Source organism: Schistocerca americana, chromosome 11 (genome assembly GCF_021461395.2).
Source record: "Schistocerca americana isolate TAMUIC-IGC-003095 chromosome 11, iqSchAmer2.1, whole genome shotgun sequence".
In the NCBI taxonomy this organism is placed as follows: domain Eukaryota; kingdom Metazoa; phylum Arthropoda; class Insecta; order Orthoptera; family Acrididae; genus Schistocerca; species Schistocerca americana.
This window is the reverse complement of record NC_060129.1, coordinates 45524192-45539795: the sequence shown is the minus strand read 5'-3', so window position 1 is coordinate 45539795 and position 15604 is coordinate 45524192. Positions and strand designations below refer to the sequence as shown.

General features: G+C 42.0%; 1 protein-coding gene across 2 annotated transcripts in view; it reads right to left on the bottom strand.

Moving 5' to 3' along the window:
- LOC124553625 (phosphatidylinositol N-acetylglucosaminyltransferase subunit P) overlaps positions 1 to 15604 on the bottom strand; it is a 35442-nt gene that overhangs the window by 19533 nt on the left and 305 nt on the right. For both annotated transcript variants that reach the window (XM_047127479.1, XM_047127480.1), the window contains exon 2: positions 390 to 549. In XM_047127479.1, coding sequence (XP_046983435.1) covers positions 390 to 529 — 140 coding nt within the window. In that variant the 5' untranslated portion in view covers positions 530 to 549. The remainder of the gene's footprint in view (positions 1 to 389; positions 550 to 15604) is intronic.

The following is a 15604-nucleotide window of genomic DNA, read 5'->3' as shown; positions in this document are numbered from 1 at the left end:
TTGTCTAATAAACAGTGTAAATGGTAATTATTACTACCTGGTACGGACAAACACTACATAGGAAAAATTCCTAATACTATAACACCACCAGAAAAAAAGAAGAATCTATAGTACAGCAAATAAACATAAAATGAAAGGAAAACTACTTTCTCCACTACCAAAAAAATTATTACTATTACTATCCCCTTAATCAAATAGACAACTGCTAATACAACTGTACACATTACTGTTTATATGCGTGAGAGAAGTGTACCAACTACATTGGCACATATCTCTCTCTGTTTGTTTATTAGGGTACGTCCAAACTACACGAGGCTGTCACACTACTGCAGCCGCCATCAAACTATCCCAGTCGAGCTCGGCTCAACCAAAATTACGGCACACCGTACCTGAGACCGAGCGAAGATGCCACGTCCGGCGGCACGTACGCCCACAGCAGGAAGAGTGCGGCTGACGTGACGGACGCCAGGTACAAGACGAACCCGTAGACGGCACGCGCCGGTGTCGGTGCCGGGGTGTGCTCGGGCATGGCTCTCGGCCGAATGCACGCTGCAACAGGCCGCGGCCTACACTGTGCGTTTCTGAAGTGTACAGTACTTCGGGCTAGTGAAGAATATACTATCCCTGCATATTTCCCAATAAGACACCCGTCTCTTCAGGAATTTGGATTTTTAGTTTGATGTTGAGGAACGGGTAAGCTGTTGTCTGCTAATAAGAGAGTTCTGCTTTATTCTGAAATTCTTTTTCATAATGTTCAACTTAATAGTACGAGGTAATAATATAACACCGAGTCACAATATCACCACCACGACACTGAATGCCACTCGGTAGCTCACAACACGGTGAGCAAAGTACGTAATTGGACCAGATACAAATGGGGAATCATTCTTGTGCAAATGGGAAAACCCACTAACATAAGCAACTTTAACAAAGGGCACCTGGGGACTAGTGTTTCTGGAATGAAAAAGTTGGCAGCTGTTCACGCACTAATTGTGAGCACCTATGAAAAATCACTGAAGAAAGGTGAAACTGTAAAGAAGTGACAAAGGTGTTTGAAACCGTGACTTGTCACAGAATGCAGAGGTCTGAGGATGGGTGTAAAAAAAAAGCACAGGCCTACGGATAGAGAGATGCTGACTGAATCACGTTTGGCTGTTAAGAGAGCAACGCATTAAGTCTTCAGCGATTACTGTAGCAGAATACTGTCAAATGAACTTTCACAAAACCCAAATAAATTCTGGCCATGTGTAGTATCCGAGCACTTGCAAATGAGACAGGAACTGAAATTGGCGGTAGCAAAAGCTGAAATGGTTAACTCCATTTTCAAAAGTTCCTTTAAAAAAGAAAACCCTGGGAGAAGTGACCCAGTTAAATGCTTGTAAGTTAAAGCTAGATATAGTGGGAACTACTGAAGTTCGGTGGCAGGAGAAACGAGACTTCTGGTCAGGTGAATACTGGGTTATAAATACAAAATCAAAGAACAGTAATGCAGGAGTAGGTTTAATAATTAATTTCAAAATAGGAGTGCAGGTAAGCTACAACGAACAGGATAGGTAACACATTACTGTAGTCCAGATAGAGACGAAGCCCACACCTACCACAGTAGTACAAGTTTATATGCCAACTAGCTCCGCATATGACAGAGAGATTAAACAAATCTATGAGATAAAAGAAATTATTCAGATAGTGAAGGGAGATGAAAATTTAATAGTCATGGGGGACTGGAATTCAATAGTAGGAAAAGGAAGTCAAAGAAAAGTAGTGGATGAATATGGAATGGGGCTAAGGAATGAAAGAGGAAGCTGCCTGGTAGTATTTTCCGCAGAGCATAACTTAATCATAGCTAACACTTGGTTTACGAATCATGAAAGAAGGTTGTATACACGGAAAAGGCCTGGAGACACTGGAAGGTTTCAGATATATTATATAATGGTAAGACAGAGATTTAGGAACCAGGTTTTAAATTATAAGAAATTTCCAGGGACAGATGTGGACTCTGACAACAATCTATTGGTTATGAACTGTAGAGTAAAACTGAAGAAACTGCAAAAAGGTAGGAATTTCAGGAGATGGGACCTGGACAAACTAAAAGAACCAGAGGTTGTAGAGTGTTTCAGAGAGCATTAGGGAACGATTGACAAGAATGGGAGAAAGAAGTACAGTAGAAGAAGAATGGGTAGCTTTGACAGACGAAATAGTGAAGACAGCAGAGGATCAAGTAGGTAAAAAGACGAGGGCTAGTAGAAATCCTTGGATAACGGAAGAGAGATGAATTTAATTGATGAAAGGAGAAAATATAAAAATGCAGTAGATGAAGCAGGCAAAAAGGTATACAAACATCTCAAAAATGAGCAACTGGGTGTGCAAAATGGCTACGCAGGGATGGCTAGAGGATAAATGTAAGGATGTGGAGGCATATATCACTACGGGTAAGACAGATACTTCCTGAAAGGAAAATTAAAGATACCTCTGGAGAAAAGAGAACCAGTTGTATGAATATCAAGAGGTCAGATGGAAAACCAGTTCTAAGCAAACAGGGAAAGGCAGAAAGATGGAAGGAGTATATGTAGGGTCTATACAAGGGCAATGTACTTGGGAACAATATTACGGAAATGGAAGAAGTTGTAGATGAAAATGAAATGGGAGATACGATACTGCGTGAAGAATATGACAGAGCACTGAAAGACCTAAGTCGAAACAAGACCCAGGGAGTAGACAAGTAGACAACATTCCATCAGAACTACTGGTAGTATTGGGAGATTCAGCCCTGACAAAACTCTTACCATCTGGTGAGCAAGATGTATGAGACAGGCGAAACACCCTCAGACTTCAAAAATAATATATTAATTCCAATCCCAAAGAAAGCTAGTATTGACAGGTAAGAAAATTACCAAACTATCAGTTTAATAAGCCACGGATGCGAAATACTAATGCAAATTCTTTACAGACGAATGGAAAAACTGGCAGAAGCCGACCTCGGGGAAGATCAGTTTGGATCCTGTAGAAATGTTGGAACACATAAGGCAATACTGACCCTACAACTTATCTTAGAAGATAGATTACGGAAAGGCAAACCTACATTTCTAGTATTTGTATACGCAGAGAAAGCTTTTGAAAATGTTGACTGGAATACTCTTTCAAATTCTGAAAGTGGCAGGGGTAAAATACAGGGAGCGAAAGGCTATTTAGAATTTGTACAGAAACAAGATGGCAGTTATAAGAGTCAAGGGGCGTGAAAGGGAAGCAGTGGTTGAGAAGGGAGTGAGACAGGGTTGTAGCCTCTCCCCGATGTTATTCAATCTGACTGCCTTCACACAAATCTTTTAGTAAGTCATGCGAGAAAAGTGAGAGCTGGATTTCGCATGACAGATGTTTTTGGAATCCGTGTTGGCTGGCATTGAGGAGGTCATTCTATTCAAGATACCTCATTACATCTGAGCTCAGAATATGTTCTAAGATTCTACAACAAATTGAAGTCAAGGATATTACACGGTAGCTGACACAGTCATCAATTCAGTATGTAACATAACAGGGATTCCATTGCGCCCTCGAGCTTTGCTCAATTTTAATGATTTCAGCTGTTTCTTACCACCACAGACACTAATAAAATGTTAATTGACAATATTCTGCTACAGTATTCACTGAAGGCATCACACATTGCTCTCCCGACAACCAAATGCGTTTCATTCAGCATCTCTCCGTCTGTAGCCCTATGCTCTGTTTACTACTACGAGGGTTGACTGGAAGGTAATGCCTCCACATTCGCAACTCTTCAACAGTCGGAGGGAAATCTTAGCATCGAACGGGTGTGTTGTTAGTGTTAAGTACGGAACCCTGCACAGACGATCGGCCAATGCGATTAAAGCAATGTGCAGTCATTGAATTCTTCACAGCAGAAGGTGTCACCCCAAAGGAGATTCATCAGAGAATGAAAGCAGTTCAGGGTAGTTGTGTCGATGTGAGTACTGTGTGTCATTGAGCGAGTAAGTTTACAGATGTTGAGGTGGGAACATCTCACCTGCGTGATAAACAAAGAGTTGGGCATCCTGTGACAGCAACCACCGAGTTTCACAAGCAAAATGTTGACAGATTGATTCAGGACGATCATCGTATCACTCGGAGAGAAACTGCAGCTCTGAAACGACAGCTAATGAGGTTCTGAAAGGAAAACGTAAATGTTTTCCTGGAGTGTGACAATGCCAAACCACACACTTCGCGTGCCACCACAGCAGAACTTCGGAGACTGAATCTCATCACCGTACAACATCCTCCGTACAGTCCAGATTCGGCACCGTCTGACTTCCATCTGTTCACGATAATGAAACACGATCTGTGGGGACACCGTTACGCTTCTGTTGAAGACGTCGAGAGAACTGCAGGACAGTGGTTGCAGAAACGGAGTGTCGACTTCTTCCGTGACGGCTTCAGAAAACTTTGTCACCGTTGGCAGAAATGTATCCGATTGGCTGGTGATTATGTGGAAAAGTGAATATTGGTAATTAAAGATCACATTCTAAGGATTATTTCTGCATTTAATTTATTAAAATATTCCCATCCAAACCCAACTAACGAAGGTGGGGGCATTACTTTTCATTCGACCCTTGTATTGTGCAGCAATCTCTGTTTCTTTAGAAGTTTCTTTACAGTGACTGTATACCACAGAGGTTCCCTCCCATTATTAACTGTTCTACTGGGTACATATCTACCCAGTGCATCATCAACTATTGTTTTACACTCGAAACAAAGTTCCTCTACATGCTCCTGACCTGTGCTGAAAGTTTCAAGTTCCCACTGAGACAGGACAATACTGACTTGCTATCTAGTTTACTCAACAAATATATCTTTCTGCTTGTTTCAGTTGTTTTCTACTTTGACGATCGCTGTTGCCACAACCGTCTCGTGGCCACTGGTACCAATTTTTGTAGTGGATATCCTCAGAGAGGTCAGGTCTATTTGTTGCTATTAGATCCAACATATTTCCATCACGAGCAGGGTTCCTATCTGTTCCACGTAGTTTTCACATGAGACATTTTGTAAAGCTTAACAGGATGTCTAATCGTGCCCACCACTAACAAGACTGTAATTTTCACAATTAATTGTCGGACGATGAAAGTACGATTAGGCAAGTTACACAGAAGTGAACTGAGGTTTTCTCTTAAGTTTTTGGTCACATCAGGAGACGCGTCTGGAGGACAATAAAAGATTCCAATTACCACTTTGTGCCCACACCTGATACTGCGCACTATTACAGGAAGTCATACTACATCCTGGCGTCAAACTGTACAGTGCATTACCCAAATGCACAAAGGTGATAATGGGAAGAAACAATTTCAAATCATCTGAAAGGATTACTTTGTCAAGCACTGCTTCTATACAGTAAGGCAAACCTAGAAAAACAAAAGCTGTAGCAGCAATTAAGAATGTATTTGTGAGGTGTATAGATTAATAAAATATAGTGTAACACTACCTTTTGCTAAAATGCTGTGTGTAAAATTAATTTCAAGAAATGTGTATACTAATTAAGAAATCAAGTATCTTTCGTACACTGTACGGTCCTAGACTCACAGGCTCAATAAATAAGTAAGTTCCTTCAGATGTGTGGAACAAGCCAAAGTATTCATTTACACAAGACAAAGACATTATAGAAACATAATCTGTATTAACAATCATGCTATCTAAATTTAATTGAGTAAATCATTAAGAAAGCTGAAAGGTGACGAAGTATAATTACTGCTGTTTGCCAGTTACTACCACAACCGTACAGTTTTCCTCAACCCAATGAATTCAGATCTGTCCCCCACCAAAACAAATAGCTGTGATTCGATTCTCTTCTGCGGCAGTTTCTTCTTTGGCATCTGTTTAGAATTTCTGAAAAATATTTACCAAAGGCATTCAGAGACTTATTGAGCCTACGAGTGAAATGTAAAAATCTGACAACAAATATAGACAATATTAAGAAAAGGACAGATCGCTACTCACCTTACGGGTAGCACGTCGAGTTGCAGGCAGGCACAGTGGAAAAGACTGTTACACATTGAGCTTTTAGCTAGAGCCTTCTTCCAAAAGGAAAAGAAAAACGTACACAGGTTCACACAAACTGAACACAACTCGTACACACACAACTGCTACCTTTGGCCGCTCCAGCTAGAATGCGAGTGTAACGTGTCGAGTGGAAGCGGCAGTCCAGAGAGGGGTGGTGAAGTGGGAGAGGGAGGGAGAGAGGAGGGGAGGGGAGGGGGAGAGGGGGGGGGAGGAGAGAGAGAGAGAGAGAGAGAGAGAGAGAGAGAGAGAGAGAGAGAGGAGGTAGGTAGGTATGGGGGGGGGGGGGGGGTCAGCACCGCTCGGTAAAGCGAGCAGAGGCCGAGTGGGAGGATGAGGCCGCCACACGCAGTGCCAGAAGGCTGTGGGGGAGTGGGGGAGAGAGGAGGTGGGACAAAACAGGAAATGGAAAAGGAGAACAACAGCAAAGGTGAAAAATTGGGTGGGTGTGTCGGCAGAGAGCAGAGCACGACGTGTTAAGAGGATGCGAAAGAACAGACGGGGCAGAAACTGTCGCGTGGAGGGCGTGCGGCAGTAGGTTACCGAACGTCGAGGGCGGGACGATTTCGGGAGCAGAGAAAGTGTCGTAAGGATAACTCCCACGTGTGCAGCAGAACAGCTGGCAGTACAGAGGAGGATCCAGACGGCCCGTCTCTACTACACTCCCAATCCCGACCACTCGTCGCTTTCTATTCCAGTTCTGTCACGGGCTTACCTTACCCCACTAAAGGCCGGGCCACATGTGAAACTGCCCGTGTCGTATACCGGCTCTGCGACAACTGTCGCACAGCTTTTTATATCGGTACGACCTCCGACCGGCCATCCACCGGATCGAACAGCTGATAGCGAATGTGGCCGATGAAGTACATTGTCCCGTGGCACGACTTGCAGCCGAACAATCTGACGGTTACTTCACGACGTGGGCCACCCGGATCCGCCCTCCGTCACCAGCTTTTCGGATCAGTGCTCACGGGAGTTATCCTTACGCAACATTCTCCTCTCCTGAAATCGTCCGAGTGTCGACTTGCTGCCTTCATCCGACTTTTTATACTTCTCTGTCCTATACCACCCAGTTCATATCCCCTCACCCCTATTGTGTGCCACTCTGCTCCTCTCCTTTTCTGTTCTCCATTTCCCCACCCCTCTACCCTCTCCCAGAGCCTCCTGACACTGCATACGGCAGCCCCGACCTGCCACCTAGTTCCCACACACTCCACCAGGCGGCACCGGCTCCTATCCTGCCCACCCATTCTCTGCTACTGCCCCCCCCCCCCCCAACCCACTCCTCACCGCCGCTTCCACTCATCACGGTACAGTTGCATTCTAGCCGGAGATAGCAGTCTTGGGTGTGAGGTAATGCTAATGTACGCACAGTTTGTTTCTCTTTTCCCTTCTGGAGGTGGCTTTGGCCGAAAGCTCGACATGTATGTCTCTTTGTTGTGCCCGTCTGCAACTTAACATGTCATCTTCATAGTGAGTACACATTTAAAAATCTGAAAGTCACGGATGTGAGTAGTTTCAGTGTTATCCTAAGGCACTGAAATTACACATAGAGGATAAAAACGATCTGCAATTTCTTTTTCTTTTTGTTTATCACCAACTTAGAAAATTTACAGTTACAGGTGGTAGTGGCAGAAAGTAGGTTGTCAAGCTGACGACAATTCCCACTAGTATTGATAAACAGTTCACTGTTACGCTTGTTTCTGGTACAGCAGTCTTTCTATTAAATCTAGAAAACCTGAAAACTGCTAAGTGTTTCTAAATTCTTTTGCATAAGATTTTTCTTTTGCGATGCAAGCTGTCCCATCCATCACTAAAATTGTTCATCATTTTTATGGTGTTAATCTAGAATTCTGTGTCAGACATTAGTCAAAATTATTAATAGGTTCTCTGACTTATAAGGTAATAAGTAACCCTGATTGTTAAAATAAATAAATAAAAACAATGTTATAGCTGACTTTATTTAAGTGAAGAAAATGGAGGTCAAGGTGTGATCAAAGAAGTATCATGATCATCTTGATATCAGATGAGGTCAGGTGAAGTGAATATTCAAAAAAGTACACAGAAAGAAAGAAAACAGGAAAAATTATTCAAACGCAGGCTCTGTTACAAAAGAAGAAAGCTTTGAAAGTGAAAAGGGAGAAAGAAAGGCAAAGAAAGCAGAAATGCTGGTCGAAAAACAAAGGAGGAAACTCCACTGGAAATAGTACCTGATCTACTTCAAGTATAGGATACTATAAGATCTGCAAAGCCTGGAGAAGGGTGTAAGAAGGACAGAATCAGGGTTACCAATGAGTCCTTTAAAAAAAAGGTAATTCTGAAAAAGTACTGCACAATCACATGCCACAATTAGAAAACAAACCGAACGGCCAGAGTTCTGGACCCGTACGCGTTTCATTTGCACGGTGTCCGCCCTGGTACCACCCACTCCAATCAGGGGCTCTCCCCACGGGCGCAACCCAGCCACAGCGAGGGCCGTCTGGCACGGCGGCTATTGCCGGGAGTTCAGATGCTCCAGGATGATGAGCAACCACTCCGAGGCACGCACGAGGTGGTCACGGCCCAGGTATCAGAAGTGTGATCCCTGTGTGTTCAGGGGGCTCAACCAAAAGGGTACATAGCGACCCCACCACACGGGCTGGCTACCGTGCTGGCTATGCACCCTAGCATCAGACAACAACGTGAAAGAAAAGGTGGAATGTACTAGGAGGGCACACGTCGGAGACACCAGGTGAGGTGCTCTTCCCCAAATGGCTCACACCACGGAATAGAAATTTAGTAATGGAGGTCAAACCCCAGAGGGGGACAAGGAAATGCCAAAAGGATGAGGTGATGACGCAACAAAACCAAATTGCAAAACCAGGAGGATAGCGGGACCGACATAAGCGAGGACACCGAGAGAGGGAGATGAGAGGGCGAAGGGGAGGAACGAGGAGAGGAAAGGAGGGGAAGGGCAAGGAAATGCAGCCCTGGAAAGAAGGAAGGCTGCAATGGCTCGGAGTCCCGTGCTCGCCATGCACGTATAAACGAAAGGATTGTGAGCCCCCTGGGAGGGAATTTGCTGAAGGACGGACCGATATTTGTGGTGAAGAGCGTAGCGGCTGACTCTGTCTGGTGACGCCGAAACGTGCAGAATGCAATTTCGGAACTGTACTGTCAATCCCAACAACTTCACCTGCTGTTGACCAAAACTGACTACCGGCGGCTCAGTTTTCGTAAAGTGTGTGCGAGATAGGTGCCGGGGCAACTGACGACAAAACCACACGTCTGGCTACAGCTCTGACATTCCTACAGCCGTAAGCAGAGAAAGGTGACGAGTTTCTCGTCCGTGTCGTCACTGGGGATGAAATGTGGGTATCGTACGTCACACCGGAAACAGAACAACAATCCGCACATTGGCGGCGTAGTGGTTCGCCTGCGAAGATCAAATTCGAACGGACAATCTTTGTCAAAAAGTCGTGTACACAGTCTTCTGGGACTGATGTGATGTCATCCAGTGCTAGTTTTTATCATGAGGGGAGGCAAAAAATGCCGATCGGTATAGACAGACGTCGACATCTAAGAATTGCAATCCAGAATGAGAGATCTGGGATGTTGACGGGAGGCATTAAGCTTTTTCATTACAATGCAAGATCTCGTACATCCGATGCCACAAAAAATGTATCAAATCCATTTGGAGGTCTTTGACCACCTACACTACAAGTGACTCATCTCTTCCACTTCGTGATGTTTTTTCTGGTAGGAAAACGTTTGCACGAAGACGTTGAGGTGCAGACTGAAGTGACTTTGTGACTCTTGACATTGGTGGCAGACACCTGTGAAACACAACTGACAATGCACCGTTACGATAAATATCTCGGCAATGGCAACTATGTTGAGAAGTAGCCAGTGAACCTATGTAAATATTCCAATATCAAACAAAGGAAAATCCAGGCTGGAATAATGACAATGTTATGAAAAGGATAGATTGCTATTCACCATATAGTGGGGATGCCGAATTACAGACAGGCGCAACAAAAAGTCCACTAAATAAGAAAGCTTTAGGCCAAAGGCCTCCTCCTGAAGTAGACAGTACACACGAGCACATTCATACAAACACAACTCACACACACGTGACCACTGTGTCTGGCCGCCAGGTCTGGCCTCGGCAGCCACAGACCGTGTCACACGGGTGCAAGTTGCATTAGGGCATGGGTGCGTGTTGTCTCTGTCAGAAGAACGCCTTTGGCTATAATCTTACTTATTTAGCAGTATTTTTGTTGTGTCTATCTGGACAGTGTCTTGAAAGGAAGGTATAAGATGAACATAAAAAAAAGCAAAACGATGATAATGGAATGTAGTCAAATTAAGTCAGGTGATGCCGAGGGAATTAGATTAGGAAATGAGACACTTAAAGTAGTAAAGGAGTTTTAATATTTGAGGAGCAAAATAACTGACGATGGTCGAAGTAGAGAGGATATAAAATGTAGACTGGCAGTGGCAAGGAAAGCATTTCTGAAGAAGAGAAATTTGTTAACATTGAGTATTGATTTAAGTGTCAGGAAGTTGTTTCTGGAAGTATTTGTAAGGAGTGTAGCCGTGTATGGAAGTGAAACTAGGACAATAAATAGTTTGTACAAGAAGAGAATAGAAGCTTTCGACATGTGGTGCTACAGAAAAATGCTGAAGATTAGATGGGTAGATCACATAACTAATGAGGAGGTATTGAATAGAATTGGGGAGAAGAGGAGCTTGTGGCACAACTTGACTAGAAGAAGTGATCAGTTGGGAGGACATGTTCTGAGGCATCGAGGGATCACAAATTTAGCATTGGAGGGCAGCGTGGAGGGTAAAAATCATAGAGGGAGACCAAGAGATGAATACACTAAGCAGATTCAGAAGGATGTAGGCTGCAGTAGGTACTGGGAGATGAAGGAGCTTGCACAGGACAGAGCAGCATGGAGAGCTGTATCAAACCAGTCTCAGGACTGAAGACCACAACAACAACAACAACATCTGCAACTCAACATCTCCACTATATGGTCAATAGCAATCTTTCTTTTCATAATATTGTAAATATTCCAATATATATTTTTTACTTAGCAACATTTTTGCTTTACTGATTGCTCATTGGAATGAACTTACTAGAGATGCACCTTTAATTATTGTGCAATCAGTAGGAAAACAAGGCACAAAGTCTGTAAATAACTTCAAAACAGGGAAACTCGAGGTTCACCAGAAGATGTATATGTTGCTTCCTGTTAAACAGGCATATGAAGTCTTTAAACAAGAAACAGAAATTGTCATAAAGAAGTCTCTCTTTTACAAGCTTCATCCCATGTGTGTACTGGCTGTTTCAGATACTCCACTTTGTGTGTGTGTGTGTGTGTTTCAATATCATGCTAACTTTAATTACCTGCTAGAGGCTGTAAATAGTGTGTGGGTACAATTTCCTAGTAGGGGCTTGCTTCCTCTTGTGTCTTGCAACACAGAAAGTGCCCCAGATGTTAAGACACAGTGATATTTCTGATAACATCCCTGATCTTTATCAGTTCCTCTCAAAAGATGTTGCCAGAAACCAGTCTGTAAAATGGAAGTAGTGGAAGAGGAGAAATAAAAAGATAGCCCTTTTGAAAGAAAACGATCCTCTCCACGAAATGAGTCCTGAAATTAAAGATCAGGTTCCAGTATTCAAGAAACAATCTCTCATAATTTTCAAGATGCATAGTCTGAAAAGAAAAAGCTGAATACCAGTGCAACACAATGTCCTGCAAATGGATTTTACACACTCAATGGTTTCCCAGGATGAAATACAGTCAGCACATTATTGTTACAAACAAGTGACTATCTTGAGTGCATGTGCTTGGACTGGAATTAGAGAGCAGTCCTTTGCAGTAGTGACCACCTTACACGTGACAAATATGTGGCAGCACCCAAATTTAAAAATAAATTTATTGTGAGCCCATCATGCTATTCAAGAGATGACTGGTGCAGAGCTCCACTGCCTCCCCCCTCCTCTCTCTCTCTCTCTCTCTCTATTTCTTTTTGCAACATCCCGCCGAGAAGGATCAACTGATGGAAACGTTAAAAGAAAGGTTCGTAATGAGTGATGTCTCACCAGTACAGTACCTAACCCACAGGAATTATTTGATAGTGCAAAAGAAGAAATAATAAATACCTCAATTCTTTTAATAAGTACAGAAACAGTACTAAAAAATGAACAAATGCTTTCTAAGCAGTGGTTCAGTGTCAGATGTGCCCAGAACTCAGTCCAGTCACTTTTTCAGACAACATAACTTGAATCATTTACTGGTTGAAAGAAAGGGGGGAAAAAAGTGGGGGGGGGGGGGGGACAAGTGTGTGAAAGACTTGCACACTGAGGGTTCTGTGCAAATTTAATCATATATAGACACTTCAGCCATCTGAGGAATCAACTATGTAAAGACCTCTATGGTAGTTCATGAGACTACATTCAACATATAAAAGGAAGTGAAGGGATCTGAAGAGACAGAAGATTTAATAAAATATTCTCCATTTACTTACTAAAACACAACTATAGCGTACATACAGCTTACATTTTATGTTTGCATACATTAATACTTTTCTATTATGCTTTTGATGGGTGCTGAATATGCTAGTTCTAATGGCAAAGAGAGAATTTTTACATGCAATAATTACAATTTAACAATTTTTGGATCTTTTTTTTCCTTTACTTGTACAGTGAAACCTTGCTTCTCGCCAAATTTCATGTTACAAGGTCAAACGGAAGTACCCTATAGGTTTTGACGAGGAATTCTGCGAGTGTCAAAATATATAAGTGTACCCATTCCTGAGAAAAAGGAGGGTTAACAGAAGGACAAACAGACAGACAAATAAAAAAGACAAAAATATTTTTTCATGTGGTATAATTACTGATTAACAATTTTCAGATTTTCTTCCTAGACTTGTACTGTGAAACCTTGCTTCTTGTCAAATTTTATGATTCTAGGTCAGTGAGAAATGCCCTTTAAGTTTTTATGGGAGAGTCTGCGAGTATCAAAATATGTGTCACAAATGGCCATGTCTTCTGTCTGCACTGAGTGAGCTTAAATTTTTTACATTATCCAGCATATGTCTTAGTATGTAATGTAGTTTTTAATTTGATACATCTACTCATTCCTGAGAAAAACAGGCCTTAACAGACAGGCAGACGAACAGACAAATAGGTAACAAATGACCTTTTTTTTGTGATATAACTGCAAATTACCAATTTTCAAATTTTTATTTTTTTCCTTTACTTGTACCGTGAAACCTTGCTTCTTCCTCAACTTCGTGGTTCTATGTCCATGGGAACTTCCCAATAGCGAGTTAGATCATCAAAATATGTGACACAAATGGCTGTATCTTTGACAGCACTGACTTACAACATTAAATATTTTACACAGCCAAGGAAGTGCAGGCTTTTGTATGTGACAAATTTGAACCTGACACACCCACCCAGTCATGTGAAAAAAAGGGTTCTTAACAAACAGGATGACAACAATGGAAACCTACACAAATGGGTTTCATTTTGGAAATACGGAAGCGTCCGATCCCGCCTGTCTGCTTTGACCCATGACGTCACAAATATGGCAGAAACGACCATAAACCACGATTCCAATATGGCGCATATAAAGTCGTTACGTACACATTATGAGGACAAAAATACATCGAAAAACAAACACACATACTTTCCACAAAAAGCCTAATGACACTAACGGGACAAGTGCGGGAAATGGGGTTTTATTTGGGTGGGGGCAAAGTAAATATAAACAAATTTAGACACCCACCCCCATACAAAACAAAAGAAAAACAAAAAAAAGACATCACAAAACTCCCCAAATACCACTAAACACAGTATCATCTGGAATCGGACACTTCCCTTGACCTATATAGCTCAACAGCAGCTCCCGATCCCATAAATTAGAATCAAACACTTCCCTTGGCCTATATAGCTCAAAATATCTCCCGATACCAACACCAACATACACAGCCACACATTGGGATCGAACACTTCCCTTGACCTGCGCACTGTTAATTTTATCAGTCATATCCATTCCTGAACAAAAACAACAACCGATTAATTTTCCTAAATTTACCACACGACATACAGTGAACAACACTAAATTAACCTTCACACAAAATCGTTAACTCACTGAAACGAATTCCGCTACAAACACACTGACACTCGAACAATTCTGGATAATGAGCAAAAGCAAACTGAGCCCATTACACCCCACAAACGAAAACCCTGAACATACCAACAGAGAGCACAACAAACCACAACTCGACGACCTCTACAAACACGCCACACTCACAAACCTAACTCTGCGCCGTCATGATGTCACACACGACAACACCCTTATGTCATGGGTCAAAGTCGATGCGTGGGATTGGACGCTTCTGTTGACTCTTCATTTTTACCAATTGAGGTACAGAGCCCTAAAACTGAGTAAGAATATATGAAATTTACTCTTAGGATGAGTCAGACAATTATGCTGTCGCGTTCCTGAGATTCAAATTAGCACTGATATTAATGACTGCTTTACAAGCCGACACAGATGATGCATCTGGGAAATTAGTTGCTGTGACTTACGTCGTAAAAAAATTATCCTAGTGAAGTGATTAGAGCGGTCAGAGCACAGCATTGCTCTAGACACATGTTCTAGGCCAGTGGAAGTGGTGTCAGTAAACAGATTGAACATACTACAGCAAAGATGATGAAAATAATTTCTTCTGCTGTTGTACAAAACAGTAGGGGGGGAGGTTCAAGTTTGATAACTTTTACAGCAAATATTGTGCCTCTATGGTGTAATTTAGTTTTTCAGCTGTTTTTTTAAGACATTACTCTTTCACTGCAGCTTTATTTCTGTTGCTACTGCCACTTTATACAGTTTTAGCCATCTGGAAAGCGTTTAATATAATTTTGGAGGGCCAATCATCAGGCACGTCCTGTCCATCACATTACCTGCCCCGTGCATAACATTTATTGTTTCAGAAATTTAAATTTATAAATGGCCCTACATTAAGATGTGCTATGGACAGTTCTTGAGGTTTCAAGTTCTTGTAGTAGTTACACTAGTTTTAATATATACATAAATCACACGAATCTTGCCCCCCCCCTTTTTTTTTTTGCAGACTATAACAGTGAACTACTAAAATCGCCCAGTAATCTTTTTTACCAACTAATAAAAGTTTGGATTCCAGAAAGGAACCAAGGATTTAAAAATATATATAATGTCCTACACATCCCTCATGGAAACGCTGAACAATTATCAACTGCTAGCTTTTCCTGCCGACATAAGGTATGCACTTAGGTGACAAGAAACATGTGACAGTAACTAAGTTTCATTTTATAATGCACATATGAAAAATACATCAATGTATGTTTAACAGTGACATACAATAGTCTTGTGTACATCTTCGAAATTTCTGCTCATAAAAAGGTGAATGTTCACCTCATCTCCTCCAGAAGATAGGTCCAAAGTTTTGCAAGTAAAAGAGCTACACAATATCAAGAAATACAGATTTGCTTTGTCCATATTACACTCAAATGTGAACAACAAAA